Source organism: Argentina anserina, chromosome 2 (genome assembly GCF_933775445.1).
Source record: "Argentina anserina chromosome 2, drPotAnse1.1, whole genome shotgun sequence".
Lineage (NCBI taxonomy): Eukaryota > Viridiplantae > Streptophyta > Magnoliopsida > Rosales > Rosaceae > Argentina > Argentina anserina.
This window is the reverse complement of record NC_065873.1, coordinates 15,688,058-15,705,514: the sequence shown is the minus strand read 5'-3', so window position 1 is coordinate 15,705,514 and position 17,457 is coordinate 15,688,058. Positions and strand designations below refer to the sequence as shown.

The following is a 17,457-nucleotide window of genomic DNA, read 5'->3' as shown; positions in this document are numbered from 1 at the left end:
AGAGATCAGGTACGAAATTGGCCTTCTTGAACTTTCTTGATACATTTCTTTTCCAGGTTTCTCATACCAGTTCGTCATGCTTTTCTTGTGGTTATTAATTAGTTAGTAGTAGTTACTCAATGTTAAATCTGTTCAGAATGAGAAGCAAATCTTTACTTTCTGGTCATTTTGTGCTAACTGGCCGGAATGGGTAGTCGTATATGATGTTTGGCGTTGTTGGTGCTGCTTAAGCTGAAAAGATAAGATTGATACTGGGCCTCCTGAAAGAAGATGGCATGGGACTTCGACTCGGTGCATGATATTAATTGCTGAATAGCTTACAAGGGTTATTTCGTTCCTAAGTTTCCCAAATGTATTGACGTCATAGAGTTCCTGCCTCTTTCTTTGTAGTATACCAGATTACCAGTTGCATTGAGATAATTTCTTTTTGCTAAATGCATGTTTTACATTTCCTGCTTTATTGGTCTGCTTTAGAGCATTATGTGTACCCAGAAATTCATTGATATATTTGAACCTAAGAAATGAGTTCAGACTTAAGAAAATTAGGCAAATTAAGATGCATGTAGTCTTCCAAAGCCACATATATATAAAAGGATGGAGTTAAGATATAGTTCAGAACCATACAATGATCTTCATTAAAATGAAATGTAAAATGTTCAAAGTTTTAAAGTTCCATACGTAAGAAGTTTCAATATCTTAATTACCACTGGAATTTCTCCCTCTCACATGCACATCGGACTCAATGATGTAGACTCAAATCACTCAATGACTAGACTTCAGGTGAGAAAGAAAGCAAATATGGAGGTTTGATTTACAGTGATTTGCCTTGGATTGATCATACATGCTACATTGAATAGAAACTAAAATAACAAGATCGGTGGTATTAACGAAGCTCTTAAATTGTATTGATTTGGGAAATGTAGATGTAATTTCATCCCCAGGTCGATCCTAGCTAAAAGATTGTATCCTAAAGATGGCTTGGGACTTGCAACTCATTGCATGATACTAATCGGTGAATAGCTTACAATTATATTGACATTTTGTGTTCCCAAGTACCCCATACATGCCAACAGTGCCCTTGAGTCCCTACATACGCAGCTCTTAATCGAAGGGCAAAAAATAGACTTTCCCTTATTGACCGATGATTCCACACGTGGATCTAACTCAAAACGACGCCGTAGTGGGTGCTGTTTAAAACAAAAGTGTAGCATCCAGCAAAGCTCTGAGAGTCTGAGACCAGAGACAATGGAGAACGCGACTATTCTGAGAGAGTGGTTCGCCCGAGTTGACTCGGAGAAAGCCGGAAGCATCACTGCCCTTCAGCTCAAGGTTTCTTCTTCTTCTTCTTCTTCTTCTTCTTCTTCATACCCTTACACTCTAATCTCGCATTTAACTTATTGCCTTTCTCTCTGGTGATCAGAGCGCTCTCGCTGTTGGAAATCTCGAATTCCCTCTCTCAGTTGTTCAGCAAATGATCAGGTCCCACATACTCATCACTCTCAATTTCCATTACCCAATTTTATGTTCAATTATAAAACATAATCAAGTCTTTATTCTCTTACAGGATGTATGATTTTGATAGAAATGGAACCATGAGCTTTGAAGGTATGCTCATATCATATGCAGATTAATCTGGTTCAACTTTTTTATTGTTTTGCTTAATATACACACACATATATATATGGGTTCACTGATTTTTGAGCTGTTTATGTTTCTCAGAGTTTGTTGCACTCAACAAGTTCCTACTCAAGGTGAGAACTTTAATCAATCACATTTTTCAGTTCTTACCCAAGTGGCTTGTAATGTAAAGAAGTATGATCTTGTTTTAGTAATGCTCATTCAAGACCTTATTTTCATGGGTCTTGGTGCCATTGTTTCCTCGACTTATATATCTTTGTTTGAATTTTTTGGTTGTCTGTCCTTGTAGGTTCAACAAGCTTTCTCAGAACGAGAGAGGTGATTCAATGCTTAATTGTGATTCAAGAAGTTTCTTGTCGAGTCTAGTAAACATGTTCTGATTTTGCGAGTTGCAGTGTCTTCATTTCAACTTAATTTACGGTGGACCTGCTAGTTTCAACCTGCCAAAAGATTCATCTTACTGTTAGCAATTGAGTTGTCTAAAGTGGCCTACACCATTTTTTTTTCTTTCTTATACAAGGTTTATGGTGATTAAGATTCATCTTACTTTAGTAATTAAGCTTGGGTGTATAGACTGCCATGCTCTTGTAAGGTTTAGGGGGCTTTAACCGTTTATTAGGCAGTTTGTTGTGGTCATATTTAGGAACCGAAAGCCTAACAATCTCTGGAATAATTAATGAATGTGAGGAAGTTACAATCTTTAGAAAATTTATGTTTCTGGCTTTTCATTGAGCTGTGAAATCACTGAAATGCTTTGCTATGAGCTTTTATGCTCTGACATTTTTATGACCTTCACAGTCAATAATAAAAATACCTGGCACCTTGCCAACAACTGAATTTATTGGATATCTATTGTTGATATGATTTTCTTTCAGTTCAGATTGTTTGAGATCAAGGTAATTGCTTTATATACAGGTTGATGCATTTTATGACTGTAGAATTTTGTTAACTTATATTTTCAGGGGTCGGGGCTATCTCGTTCCTGATGATGTGTATGAGGTAATTTCTAATCTCTCCGTCTCGGATGGAAAATTTGAAACTCATATCTATTATCAAAAGCTGTGACTGACTGACTGTGTATTGCATTTTAAGCATCTTATATGTTTTAATTGAGTTGCAATGGGAAGACAGCTTTACCTCTTGCTCTGTATATATATTAATTTTTTTTCTTTTTTGTATTTTAATGTCTAATTTTTTAATGGTGAACCACTGTGACAGGCATTGGGGAAAATTGGTTTCTTGCTGGACTCCCCTGCTTTTTACACAGTTTGTGAGGTATACCATCTACTTCTAAGATGAGGTTTGAAAGTACGAATGGATATCATAATTTATTTAGCCTACATGAGGAGCCACGGTATTTTTAAATGTCACAACTACTCTCTCTAGACACATATGCTTGCATGTTTATAGTCTGTCCTAGGCATATATCATAAAGCCTCTAACACTGAACTTTTGGTTATGCCCTGGTATGCCTTGAGGAATCATCGATTCCCGACTAAATCCCTTAAAAAGGAAGTCATAGAAAGGCTCCCCAATATTCCATCTGATGCTTGAGTTGATCGTGTTGCTGATCCCTTTATCTCATAACATGCAGAGCTTTGATCAAAAGAAGAATGGAATGTTCCGACTAGCTGACTTCATATCTCTTTGTATATTTGTGCAGTCTGCTCGGTAGGTTGCACTTAATTTTAAGTTGAATGCAGAATTAATGAGTACTAGCAAACATCCTAGGTTTGATTAGAAACTAAGTATTTCCATGCACACATGCACTTTCTGTACTGAAGTTTGGACATGACTTAAAAAGGTGGACCCTTCAGAATTTGATATTGTTATCTAAGCTTTATTGGGACTGATTTAGTTGCTTGAACTTTGTTTGCTGCAGTAATCTGTTCAATTCATTCGATACAGCTAAGCAAGGGAGAGTGACTCTTGATCTCAACCAATTCGTCTATTGCAGTGAGTGCTTTTTCAATTTGACAGAAAATTTTAGTACATTACAATTGTCTAGTATAGTGTGAAACTTATAATCAAACATAATAGGTTAGAAGTAGCTTCTTTTAGCCCTCCTCTGCTTGTAAGTACATCACTGGTCTAATGGACAAGAGTCGAGTGAAGCAAATGATGTCGTCATTGAAAAGAGATAGATTCTTGGCCATTGGCCAGAGAAGGTTGTAGATGGGTTTATCTAAAATAAATAATCTAATGTTGTAAATATTGTGATTGGATATGTTCTTCATCACTAATTTTCATATATAAAAGTGTGCTTATTCCTTTCTTGTTCAGCCGCCAATTGCAGAATATGACTGCAGCAATGATCATGGATGCTGTGGAAACCCGACATACGTTTCTATTCAAGTCTTTTCTTTGTGAATGCATTACCAGCAGAGTTTGCATTTGTAAGATGGTGTAACCTAGAACTGGATATGGCAGTGTAAGAGGCAAAATCATAGAAAACTGTTTTTCAGTGTTATATCAATGTGTTGGATTTTCTTCACCAAGATAGCCTACAATCAGAACTCTAAAGCATTTACATCACTCTACCATAAACTTGGCATGAACCAACTAAGTCGAGAGTATTTTGCCATCTTAAAACTTGGAAAGGATCGCTCAATTTTCCAGTGTCCAAGTAGAAAATGCCATTCTCACGTGATGTATGAATAGTTCCACGTTCTCTTCCTCGTTGCAAAATAGATGCAATTACCTCGCAAGTCTTTGAAATCACTGGCTAAAATGGACAAGGAAGAAGATATCTGCTTGCTTCTGCCCATTAGTTTATTCCACCTCGACTTGAGATCGGGGCAAGGCAGCCTCGACTTGAAGACTTTGCCCCCAGAGAGGCTTGAGAAGCTCATGCTATGGCATCCTATGACTTGAGGTGTACTAACCATGGGAGCTGTGGACATGTTGGGATTTCTTTTCGCGTAGAAACTAACCTCCAAGACTTGCACAAACTACTTAAGCGAACTCGACCACTGAAACTCATTTGCTTAACAATCATCTCTTTCACATCTTCAGGTGGATCCTGCCAACAACCCAACTCCTTTTTCCCTAACAGACTCAGATAATCATAATAAATTCAAAGTTTCTTGAAGAATTCAGACGTGGTTAGGGCAAGGCAGTCTACCGCTTCCTTTACAGCTAAAATTATCTCTTTAATCCAAAAAAGGACAAAAACTGTATTAATCACAGTCTAAGAGCTTTTTTTTTTGTTACACAGGGGCACTTAGGCCCAGAAAAGAAGACCAAACGAAAAAGACCAAGCACCAGCCCCAACTCTGGAGCTTCGGTCTTGTAACCAAGGACTAAAAAATCGAAATTATCGTCGATATTTTGGCGATAATTTCGGGGTAAGGATATATCTTTCACATACCATTGTAATTTCGGTCGATATTTTAGAAATTTCCACGATATATTAGGATATTATCGATATTTTGGATATATCCGCGATATAATCACTCATTCCGCCACGTGTCCTTCACATACCACGGTAATTTCGGTTGATATTTTGGAAATTTCCACGATATATCGCGATATTATCGATATTTTGGATATATCTGCGATATAATCATTCCTTCCGCCACGTGTCGCCACCAGAAATTAAAACTCAATTTGAGTTTGAGGGGAATCGAACCGTGGTCATTCATTTGCAAGCAAAGATGTGTAGCTAACTCTACTAAGCATAGTTATTGTTCTATATGACTATTTTTAATATATATTTCATTCTATGTTAGAAATAAAATTCAAATAAAACCTAACTTGTTGTTGAGGGGAATCGAACCATGTTCACCTCAATAGAAAATGAATCACTTAGCCAACTCTACTAAGTCAATTTGTGTTATATTTTGACACTTTATAATATATATTGTATGTGTAATAAATTTGATAAACAAAGAAAATTGGTTATATGTCCAATCCCAACTAACTTCATCACATTATTTACCTACAATTATTTACCTACAATTCAATTTTTAACTATTTTTCAAATTAAAACTTTATAATACTATAAATATATTAGGATGTTAGTCCTTGGTTGCACACTTGCATCATTACTCAACTCTATTCTATTTCAAGTTCTAAATATATTAGCATCAAATTCCAAATATATTAGTGAGTGAAGCTTTGTTGATATTCTCTTTTCTTCCTTGTTGGTAAGTATATTAATATTATTAAGTTCTAATTTGTACCTCATAGATCATCTATGTGGTTCTAAATCACTTATGTAATTTTATATTTAATGTATCATATGTATATAAGGCGTGATGGCCTAATTTCCCTTTGGGTTCCCAGCCATTAAAATAAATTTGTAATAATTCTCGACGATTGTTTTACCTTAAATTACTATAACTCATTATAGACTAATAGTTATATAATAATTTCTTATGAAATATAGTAGATAATTGATCAAATAAACATCTCTCAAAATTTCATTCAAAATTTCCATGTTTTTATTTAAATTTCCATCAATTTACTCAATTATTTTTTAAAATCGATATTTTCCCGATATTTCCGTCGATATTTCCAATTTTTGGACCCTCGATATTTCCGTCGATATTTTCGATATTTTCGTTCTTGTCGATATTTTAGTCCTTGCTTGTAACACTACTCAGATCATCAAGGAAGGCATTAATAGCATGAACAGGGAGAATGGAGAACTTGATCAAACCAGGAGCATGCTCAATGTTATTCTTAGCGAGGGAATCCGCAGTCATATTGCACTCTAAATAGATGACTGATTTTAGGAATGTCTATAGAAGATAAGAGGTGGTGGCAACCAGTGATAACTGATAAGAGAGCCAAGGGGATGAAGAAAAAGATCAGATCTCTGAAGAAGATTAATCAAAATGACAGAATCTGACTCAATCTCAATGTTGGAAATGTCAAGAGCATTTTCGTTTGTCTACAAATCAGTAATCTCTCAATTTTGATCAATCTTTATAGATGGCTAAATCAACATATTTATAATGCATGTGGTTGGCCGATTCATACAAGAAGGCGATTTTACGTGTACGTATTGAATTTATAGTTCTAATGCATGAGGGAATCGACTTGTTCGGCACTTACGCCAGGCCGGATTATAATGATAGATTTCCAAAATGTTCATGTAAACTTCTAAACTTCATATATATATGGTGTTACATCATTTTTCGGTTACTGTATAAATTACATCAACCTAAATAAAATGTTTTCTCTGCGTAGACATTTACAAATTTTAACCCTCCAGCAAAAATAACCCCAAAATTTCTCACAGGACAAAGGGCAGACATCTTTCCTCTCCCAATCTTGATGAAAAAACTGGGATCATCTCTTCCCGTCAATCTTTCGTGACCCATCTACGGCCCCTGACCTGATATCCACCATAACTTTGGTCACTGCTGCTCTCTCCACCGCTTTCTGCACTTGTATAACCTGATTTTCGGGGATGCTTCTTTACCCTTGATACACCACTATCACTCATACTTCCATTCAAGAGAGGGTCATCTATCCCACGAATGACCTTCCCTACAGGTGACGATGTGGAAATACAACTGTCATCCTTTGTTTTCCTTTTCTCCTTGTCATGTTTCTTAATGTTTTGAGAGATCTTGTGTAGCTTCTCATTGAACCTTGTGAACCCCTTCTCTACAGGCTCAACTGCCTGCGTAACTGTAAACTTCACATCGCTAACAATCTGTATCAGAAGCAATGACCACATTTATATGTAAAATTACACACAAGGATATTCAGAAAACTGAGAAAAGAAAAGGGAAAAAAAATTGGAACAGTTGACTGCTTTCATATTACCAATTTGCTAACTTGCTTTTAATTCAACATTTTGAAAAATATCAGAGATTAAAGGTAAACACTTTTTTTTAACTTATGAACAGCAGTTACTACAGTTCTATATCCCCACAGTAATTTATGATAATAATGGGAAGAAGAAAAGCTAACTTACATATCCCCCACCACCGATAAAAACATCCCGAACACTTTCTCTTATGGTCATTCCGCTCCTAACATCAATGTCAGGAGTGGGAAGGCGTAGCTTTGTCGGACGTTCACTGTCCCTTACTTCATCGGGATCCAAAGGACAGTCAGCTGATACATAGTCTCCAAGTACTGAGACACTCCCAGGGAAGCGATCTCCCATCAGTTCATAAGGCTTTGCAGGGAAAACATACAGGTGAACAACTGAAGCAATGCCCATCTGTGCAAAACAAATATATAGCATTATTAAGATTTCATGTGTTCTACAAAAATGATCCACACAACCATGTACATCATAAAGATGGTGTAATGCAGATGCTAGTAGGTGAAATTTATCCTATTTATCATGGGCATTCAAAGCCAAGTCCACTTATTCTTATTTAAGGTTTACTGTCAAAAAACAAAAATACTCTCCAAGAGAAGAAAAAAAAAACATTCGAAAAAATCTCAGAGGTCTAGAACTTTAATTTAAGGGACTCATAGTAAATGACTACAGACACAGAGCATGACTGGTGCTGAAATGGCATATAAATTGATTTACCCTATGAAAGAATACCTCGATACAAATGATGAAGTCTTGGACACTTGACTTAAACTGTAAGCCTTGAGCTATAGGACTTTTGAACAAACCAAGAGCATACAGAAGAGCAATTGCCACACCTTGCCACCACGTCAAGAACACAATTGACTTAAAAGTCAGAAACTTGTATAATGGCTTTATATGAGCTAGTTCATCTTTTGTAACAGTGTAAAACTGAACTAGACAGTACAAAGCCCATGATTGACTAAAATTTAGAACCACTGCAATATAAGGATACCTACAAAGAAAAGATAGTAGGCCATAAGTTTACTTTGTGAGTTTAGTTTTAGGACATTTACAAGGACATCAAAATAGTCAAAATATCAGGGATACATAAGAAAGAATGTATACTAGTATAAAACATAAATGAACAACATCCACAAGCTACAACATAAGTCAAACCTGTGGCCCATTCTACAGGAGAAAGGAAAAATAAAAATTTGGTACATACAATATAAATAAAAAGGATAGATAAGAAAAGGTCTGGGTCTTTATATTTTTTTTTTTAAATACACACACTACTTAAGTGAGTTTGCATAACCAATATCAGCCCAATTCATCAACGACAAACACATCCACATTACAAACAGGCCTGAGAAATGTGAAAATATGTCCGACACTAAAGTCTACTGAATTTAAAGTCTATGATAAAACTTATATCCATATTCTGCAAGTCCCACAGAGCAATTACAACACATCAAAAAATCTAACAGAATCTTGATCAATCAACATATGAGAACTCCATGAAAAAAATCAGCATCTGATGGTTTTAACCTTTTTTTTTTTTTTTTTGCAAAATCACAAATTTATCATGTTAATTTTAAATGACAATTACTTGAAAAATACCAAATGCGATAGTTTAAGGTTGTCTTACCCACATCCCCACTTAAATTCTCCATCACAGTATATCCCAAAAGCTTCAAGGATAACTGCTAAAATGGCACTGAGAGACTTGGTAATCATCTGCCAGAGGATAAAAAGGGATTTACTTTATCTACGGTAAATGAAAGTAAATGAAAGAAATAGCATCATGTAGTAGCTTTTCAAAAGAGATGCCACACATACATACTGAACGATTCCGAATTTGACAAGTTGGTAAAACCCTTGACCAAGTTTCCAAGGTTTTAAGATTAAGTTCATTGGAAAAGGATGTGTGACAGTTCCCTCTCCAGAGATGTCAACTAACAGAGGAGTCTTATAACTTGCTCGTCCTTGTCTTTCCATAAACTCGATTGTCCTTTCTTCCCCGCCTTCAGAAGTATAAAAAATGTAGACAGGAAATAAATATGAGAAGTACAGTATTTAAGTTTATGTGACTACAAGAGAATTACAAAATTGTAACTATACAAAAAATGATCATCGGTTGCTCCATTAACACATCAAACATTTAGATACGATGAAAAGACTAGCACAAAAGATAACTTCGATAAACAAATAATATAACTGGCAGAACCATTTAAACTTAAACATTGTATATTATGGTGTAAAGTTTTGGTGTGTACGATAGTAGTTATATGTGCATGCATCTGCCAACATGCAGACCTCATTGAATGAGAAATAGCATCTTTCAGATTGCAGAATGATGCATCATACTGGTGCATGAACAGTGCGGTCTTGACAACATCAAGGAATCGATTTTTATGAATTGAATAATTATTAACATGCTCTACATGTACAAAACACACATTTCAAATTCTTATAGAGTGCATGAAATCGAGATTCACTAAAACTAAAATCATTTAATTATTGCAATTATGGAAACCCATAAGTTCTAGAGAGAATATCAGATCAAGCTCCTGCAATATATGAAACTCCACATACAATGTGTGAAATATCCATAGCCCAGTGCCAAAATGTCAACTTGAGCTTCAAATAAATAGTATATTTATGGTGAGAATTTCAGATCCATCAAATGTTGAATTATGATGCTAGCTAAAGATTCTGCAAGTTATCATGAAATTTCATATAAAAATGGTCTTATTATGTATATGTATATTTAACAGCTCGCAAAAAGGCTACAACCCAGCATCAAATGTCTGATCTCAATTACCCTTTTTTTTATGTAATGAAGTTTCTACCCATTATTGGTAGAAAGTCTGCTTAATATTTCATAAAATGCCATACCTAAACATGCCACCAGGTATCTTCCAAAGCAATACATGGCAAAAGATTCGTAACAATCCCGTAAAATTGCGCAATCAACGCTGATTGATGGGTTCACCAATGACACTAACTGTCAACCAAAACTATGTTAGAAAGTAGATAGCATAGCTTTAAAACTTAACATAGAAAAAGACATAAGCAAGAAAAAAATAAGGAACACGAACTATCAAAGTTTATAATTTGCATATCACTTCCAGAGTAATACAAAAGAAAATGAAAAGCTAAGCAAGAGAAGGTTTTCAAATTGTTAAATTAACAAATTTTCTACAACAACTGTCACATGCAAATTAAGCAACCAAATTTTTATAGAAAGATTATCTTTCACAAGAACTACATGCACGCACATGTACACCATGGTCTCCCCCACCCTGAGTTTTGTCTTTTGAAAACTTATTTCCCTATATATTCTCTTCTCTGTCTCTTCCCTTTCAACCCTCAGTTTCAATGGAAATTTTTTTATCATTAAGTATAGTGATGCATAGTTAATTGTCAAACAAACTGCATGTTTATAGAGTTTTTAATTAAATTAAAGGGTTAACAGTAATTTTAATCTTATGTCGGTGAATCTTGAAGTCAAGGTCTACATCCACAATAAACAACAAAATGTTATCTAACTTAAGGTTCACGTTGCAGCAACTAACACACGGGATGCATGAAAAATTCCCACCCTTTCTTTTCCTCATCTTTCATATTCTCTTATCCCTACTTTCAGTCTCGTACCCCTTTGTGTCTTTAGTGATTATTTGTATAAAAAAAAAAGGTAACAAGATACCATTATACAATGATAAGCAGTTCGAGATTCTGCCAGATTCTATAAGACACATAAACACTCATATCTACAAAAAGAATAGAGAGCGAAAATAGCTTACTGATTCTACTGCATAGCATGGAACCATGAGGATGACACCAATTAAAAACTTTTGTTCCTGGAAGTTAAATGCAAATCAAGTTGTAAAATATAGATCAGCAACAAAAATAAATGCCAACGCACATTTTATACATAAATTTGTCCCAACAGCTGATTGATACCTCAGGATTCTTGTATGCTGAAAGGTGCTCAAAGAGAAGATAGATTGAAAGCGTAAGAGTGATGAGTACAAAGACGCCACAACTTAGACTTGCCCATGTAGGTGTTGTGTAGGCCAACCGGATAGTGAGATCAAAGATTGGTGCGATCTTCATCAGCTACGTCTTCTTCTAAGTGGCTTATTTTCTCAAATAGTGCCAGCATAATGGTGCTCTCAATTCAAAAATATACATTAGGTGCTGAATCACCACGAGCGTGGACCTGTTCACACGGATGATCAGTACCAAGTGCAACTGAGGCTTACAAATTACATTAAATTTGAAGTACTTAAATTCAGGCAAAGCACAAAGACAGAGAGCTGACAGTGAAACGCAAACGCCCTAAATACAAGTACCCACAACAAACAAACAAACAAAAAAACACACACACACACACACACAAAGGTCCCAATTGGCCAGTTTCAATCTTGCAATAAGAGTAAGAGTGTTGCTTGTGTGAAGTCTTCACTGAAAAACAGTGTGGAGTAGCAGGAGGTTAGTGGGCATTGAAAATGCGTGTGTGGGTGAGGTGGGTTCATATAAAGCTTAGGTCTTTGATGGTATTGACCGCCAGAACTAGCAATATTGATCAAGGGATTTAATGGGTAGTCTTAGTATTCTGGGTATAACTAGTTGAGGAAGAGATGCCAATTAGAATTAATCACCCGTAAGCCAAAAGATCTCATTTACTTGGATAATGGAAGTCAAAATATACTAACTAAACCAAGTAATTGAACTAAGATTCCAACACGCTTGATCAGCAACCAGACACAAAAATTACAGAATTAAGAATTGCCGGAAAAACATCCGAATCCGATCAACATAAGAATGGAGGAAAACACTTACAGAGCTTCAGCTTCGTGGAGTTGGCCAGAAGTTGACAAAGCCTCTCGTCTGACCACGAAAAATCAAAAAGGCGAAAACCCAGAGAGAATAGAACCCATCACATGAATAGCCACGCACGCACCACGTGACTTTGTGCAATTGTACCCCAATAAATAAACTTTCGTTTTATTATAGTTATGTTATAATTTATTAGCCTCCCCGTACGTAGGGCCGCGCTCGCGCATGTATTTATTTATTTGCGAAAATATATTTAACGAATACATTCTTCTTTCTGTTGCATCTGTTGTAAATATTACCTACGAAAGCTTTCTAAAAGAAACAATCTTGCAACTAAATAAGAGTAACATAACACCAATTCACCAATGAAATAATCTTCGCATGAGTTAAACATAAGCCAAAATCAGAAATATCAATCACATTATGTCTAACCAAAACACCCAAAAATATCAATCAATGAATTAGCTTAGCTATGGCATATACTAAAACGCAAAGAAATAGAGCACAATGTAAAATTGATTACAAACCTGAAGAGGATGACACGTTATCCATAGATTTCCGATTGTGTGGGTGAAGCTTCTTCTTCTCCTCATCACCATTGTTAACTTTGTCATTCATTCTACAATGGTGCCCTTCACAATTAGGTAAAAGGAAAAATCGAATCTCCAAGACATAACAAAGAGGAATCGAAGCAAAAGGACTGGGAGGAAAATAAAGGCCGATAAAAAAACAAAGGACGACAACGAGGAACTTTTGTGTAATTGAAGAGGAGATAAGCTTTTGGAACGGCACCCTCTTCAACAATGTTTCAACTGAATAGGAGTGGGGAAGATAACTTCCCACGTAAACTGAATTTCTACTTGTTAATGTAGTGTACTGCCATGGATTAATAAACACCACTATTCGAATGTGATCATCACCACGTGTTCTCGTGATCCTTCTTATCACAAGCAATAATAGCTCGTCAGAGCGAAGACTACGGTAGCGTGGTCTTCAACTCTCCGATGCCTAGTCAGATGAGTAGTAATTTATACAGAGCAACAGTATGGGGTTCAGATCACTTACCTTAAATAGTAAGGGGCTTAGCCCTTAAATAGACGAGCCAAGCAAAGGCAGGCATCCATTTCCCGATGTGGGACTTGTTCCACTTTAAGGTGCTCTTTGGAGCTTTCTTTGCACTGGGTTTTGGCCGTGGCGTAGCCCGTCACGTAGCTGACGTGGTTGGTTTGAGGCCTGCGTAGCGGGCTTGGGCTGTACTTGGGCCTACCTGTACTGTTCACAGTGCTAATTGCGGTTAGGCATGAGCCCATGCCAACAAGTCCCCCCAAGTTCCCAGTCTAAGCGGTCATTTCTTGGCTGGTGAGTTAAAATGAGTGTTTTGGCATAATCAGCGCTGCGCGGGGACACTGGGCACCACCCATAGTCCCCCACTCCCCAGTTAAGGAATGGCTCATACTCGTTGCGAAGTGTGAAGGGTATTTTCGTTGTGCGCCCTGCCTGGTTAGGGCGGTTGTATGTCGGAAAAAATGTTGCGGTCTTTGAGCACAAAGGCGCGTAGGACGGCTTTGAGCCTCTGAGGACAAATGCGGCCTTTGAGCTCAGTGGCACGTAGGATGGCTCTAAGCCTTTGAGGCTAATGCGATCTTTGAGCGCAAGGGCCCGTAGGACGGTTGAGCCTCTGAGGGTGAATGCATTCTTTGAGCACAATGGCGCGTAGGACGGCTTTGAGCCTCTGAGGGCGAATGCGGGCTTTTAGCACAATGGCGCATAGGATGGCTTTGAGCCTCTGAGGACTATTGTGGCCTTTGAGCGCAATGGCATGACTGGGTTAGAAAAAAAGATGGGTTGCTGAGGCACCTAGCTGATTCCCCTACTTAGGGAGTATTAGACCAGAAATTATCCTGATTTCAGTGAGGAGCCTAGGAACCTTAGATTAGTGTTGTCTTCGGACGGGTTTAACCCTCATATTTCTCTTTCTAGGAAGTATTCGTGTTGGGCCGATTATATTGGTCACATATAACCTTCCTCCATGGCTTTATATAAAGAGGAAGTTTATGATGTTGACTTTGTTAAAATCAGGACTGAAGCATCCCGATAATGACATCGATGTCTACTTGCAGCCCTTAGTAGACGATTTGAAGATGTTGTGGGATGGAGTTGACGGAGTATTTGATGCACATAGAGGGGAGTACTTTAATCTGAGAGTGATGCTTCTTTGGACTATCAATGACTTTCCCGCATATGGGAACTTGTTTGGTAGTGTGATTAAAGGATACAATGCATGTCCAATATGCCTTGACCAAACCAAACCTCATAGGTTAAAGAAAGGCAAGAAACAGGCTTACATGAGGCATCGTCAGTTCCTACCTAGACATCATCCTTATAGGAGGCAAGCAACTGCATTTGACAACACTATAGAGGAAAACCTTGCTCCCGTACCATTGACCGGAGAGGAGGTGTTGGCTAGAGTACATGGTCTGATTGTTGAGTTTGGGAAAAGCAAACCCCTTATGAAGTGTGGTAAAGACCAACCCAGACCTTGCTGGAAGAAGAAGTATGTTTTTCTTTCAATTTGAGTACTGGATGTATGTTCTAGTCTAACACATTCTCGATGTCATACATGTTGAGAAGAACAATGTTGAGGCAATTCATGGTACTCTACTAAACATTCAAGGGAAGACATAGGATGGCCTTGTAGCTCGTTTAGACATGAAGGAGATGAAGATTAGGCCTGGTTTGCACCCTCAAGCCGATGCGAAAAGGAATAAATTACCTTTGGCCAATTAGAACTTGATGTTGAAGGAAAAAAAAAGTGTTTTGTAGTTCTTTCTTCGAAATGAAAGTTCCAACTGGATTTTCTTCAAATGTGAGGAATCTTGTGTCTAAGGAGGAGCTGAAACTTTCTGGACTCAAGTCACATGATTGTCACACTATCTTGCATATTCTTATTCCCGTTTCTTTACGTTCTATTCTTGAGAAACTAGTAAGATATGTCATTATTCGCTCCTGCCTTTTATTTTAAGGCAATTTGTGCTAAGGTGATCGACATTGGGAAGCTAGAGAAAATGCAACAAGATTTAGTGGTGACAGTTTGATAACTAGAGAAGTACTTCCCGCCTTCCTTTTTCGACATTATGATCCACTTAACTATGCATCTTGTGAGAGAAGTTCAGCTCTGTGGTCCTGTATTTTTTTTTTATGGATGTACCCCTTTGAGAGGTACATGAAAGTGTTTAAAGGGTGGGTCAGAAATCGAAGGCATCCCGAGGGATGCATAGCTGAGTGTTATATTGTCGAAGAGGCAGTTGAGTTGTGTGTTGAGCATATGCTTAGTGATGTTTCTACTGCCAGAATTCCTGAAAGTTCCAAACCAGAAGTTCGTAATGCCTCCAATCCCTTATCAACTCCTACAATGATATCCATATATGGCAAGGAGATGCATCAAGCACATCTGTGTATATTGCAAAATACTGAAGAGGTGCAGCCTTATCTCATGTAAGTTTTTGAGTTATAATTATCCAAAGTTCATAACTAAGTCCATTTTTGTTATTGTTCTTCAATTTAAATTGTTGAACTTTGTGTTTTTGATGTTCAGTGAAAATATGGAATTGTTGAAGCGGGAAAATCCAAGATTTGCAAAAAATGAGAAGCGGCTAAAGAATAAGCAAACAATAGTTTATTAATCTAAACCTATTTACTCTATATAGTCTAATTTTGCTTTGTTTAGCGCTATCTGCAACAATGAGGAGGGGTGCTTATTTATGTATATAGGTGGATAATATACATGTTGAAGAGTTGAAGAGGAGGAAAATAGTATGGAAATTAGCTAGGCAAGACGCGGAAGGCAACTACTCATCGTCACTTATACAGAGAAAGGCAGAGAGGATTGTAGTCCGGTTTTTTATGAAGATTGGTAGCTATTTCACAACATTTATGGATATTCTAACTACTACGTCTTGTTATTCATTTTTTCAAGATGAATTGAAGTGGGAAGAGGACAAAGGAAAAACAAAGTGTGAAGGACCTATGGATATTCTAACTTTGGCCTTGGAAACCCTGGAGTATCCTGAAAGGGTGAGAGGTGTTAGGGGTTTTGTGAAGCCAGAAGTATGTTGGAATCTGCCTGAACACACTAAGTTGGGTTCAGCCGAGTCTGTTCGAGCAAGTGTGAGGCAAATAATGGAAGAGGTGAAATAAAACATCATCGTTGAAGCAAAATCATAATGGAACAAAGAAAATAAAGCACTGTTTGCAAGATTACGCGCATTAGAAGCTGAAATTCATGGGGAAACGATTAAGTCACCCAAAATTGTGATGACACCAGTTGCTGAAGTAGGATCTGGGCAGGGAAGTTGTTCTCGAGCTCTTGAAAAGGCTGGTACTCTTGTTCAGAATGAAGTTGACAAATTTGTCAAGAAGAAGTTAGAGCTAGAGGAGGTTCATGTAATAGGAAATGAAGATAATGACGTGGAAGAGGTGGTTCTGATAATTAATCCTCTCTAACTTACTTTTTTTTTTCTCTTGAAGCATTAATACTGATGATAAAAATTTCTTAATTGTTACATTTGATGGTAGGGTGATGAGCACAATGACCTTCTAGGACTACAACAGAGGTGAGAACTAGTGGTTGATTCATTGAAAAACATAGTGGCTAAGGGAACTATGTTAAAAGTGGATGATGAGTCGACCGCCCAAATTGTCCATAGTGTTCCATTGGCCGCATCCAACGTTCAATTGTCAATCACCAAAATTCATGACCTAGATGCCCTGTTACCGGTTTCTATTGGAGATGACATTGCACTTGTCAAGGAAGCGATTGATAATTTGTTGCTTGGCCTAGGAACTGGGTTGTACACACTTTTTCAGCTTATTCTAAGGTACGGTTCTGATAATACATGCTTAGGCGATTTTCGTGCATTTTATCATCTACCACCTAACCTTGTGATTAATTAGCAGCTATTTTACATGATAAAAGTCTATAATTGCAATATTGTTATTTTATGTGTTTACATGCAGCTGGCTTTATGAGAAATTGAAGAACTCGAACATGGCTGATATGATCAGCTTTGTGGACCCTTTTACGGTAGGAGTAAAGGGTTGTGGGAACTCGGAGGAAATATCTCGTTCGTTTTCGGAAGCTTATAAAAGAGGGAAGGTTTGCCAAATTTATTTGGTTCTATTTAACGCAGGATAAGCAAGCTTTA

At 37.1% G+C, this 17,457-nt stretch overlaps 2 protein-coding genes across 2 annotated transcripts; one reads left to right on the top strand and one right to left on the bottom strand.

Moving 5' to 3' along the window:
- Positions 1-1,197: 1,197 nt before the first annotated feature.
- Positions 1,198-4,136, top strand: LOC126783213 (uncharacterized). Its single transcript, XM_050508632.1, has 10 exons — positions 1,198-1,329; positions 1,421-1,479; positions 1,565-1,605; positions 1,720-1,751; positions 1,928-1,956; positions 2,601-2,637; positions 2,857-2,913; positions 3,233-3,309; positions 3,521-3,594; positions 3,922-4,136. Exons 1-10 carry the CDS (start codon positions 1,246-1,248, stop codon positions 3,939-3,941), a joined length of 510 nt encoding a protein of 169 aa, XP_050364589.1. The 5' UTR covers positions 1,198-1,245; the 3' UTR covers positions 3,942-4,136.
- Positions 4,137-6,734: 2,598 nt separating this feature from the next.
- On the bottom strand, positions 6,735-12,350 carry LOC126781986 (protein LAZ1). Its single transcript, XM_050507126.1, has 9 exons — positions 12,257-12,350; positions 11,375-11,633; positions 11,215-11,271; positions 10,307-10,415; positions 9,248-9,432; positions 9,057-9,145; positions 8,159-8,420; positions 7,571-7,822; positions 6,735-7,306 (listed from the first exon to the last, which is right to left on the bottom strand). The coding sequence occupies exons 2-9, from the start codon at positions 11,525-11,527 to the stop codon at positions 6,950-6,952; spliced, it is 1,464 nt and encodes a 487-aa protein (XP_050363083.1). The 5' UTR covers positions 11,528-11,633; positions 12,257-12,350; the 3' UTR covers positions 6,735-6,949.
- Positions 12,351-17,457: the final 5,107 nt, after the last annotated feature.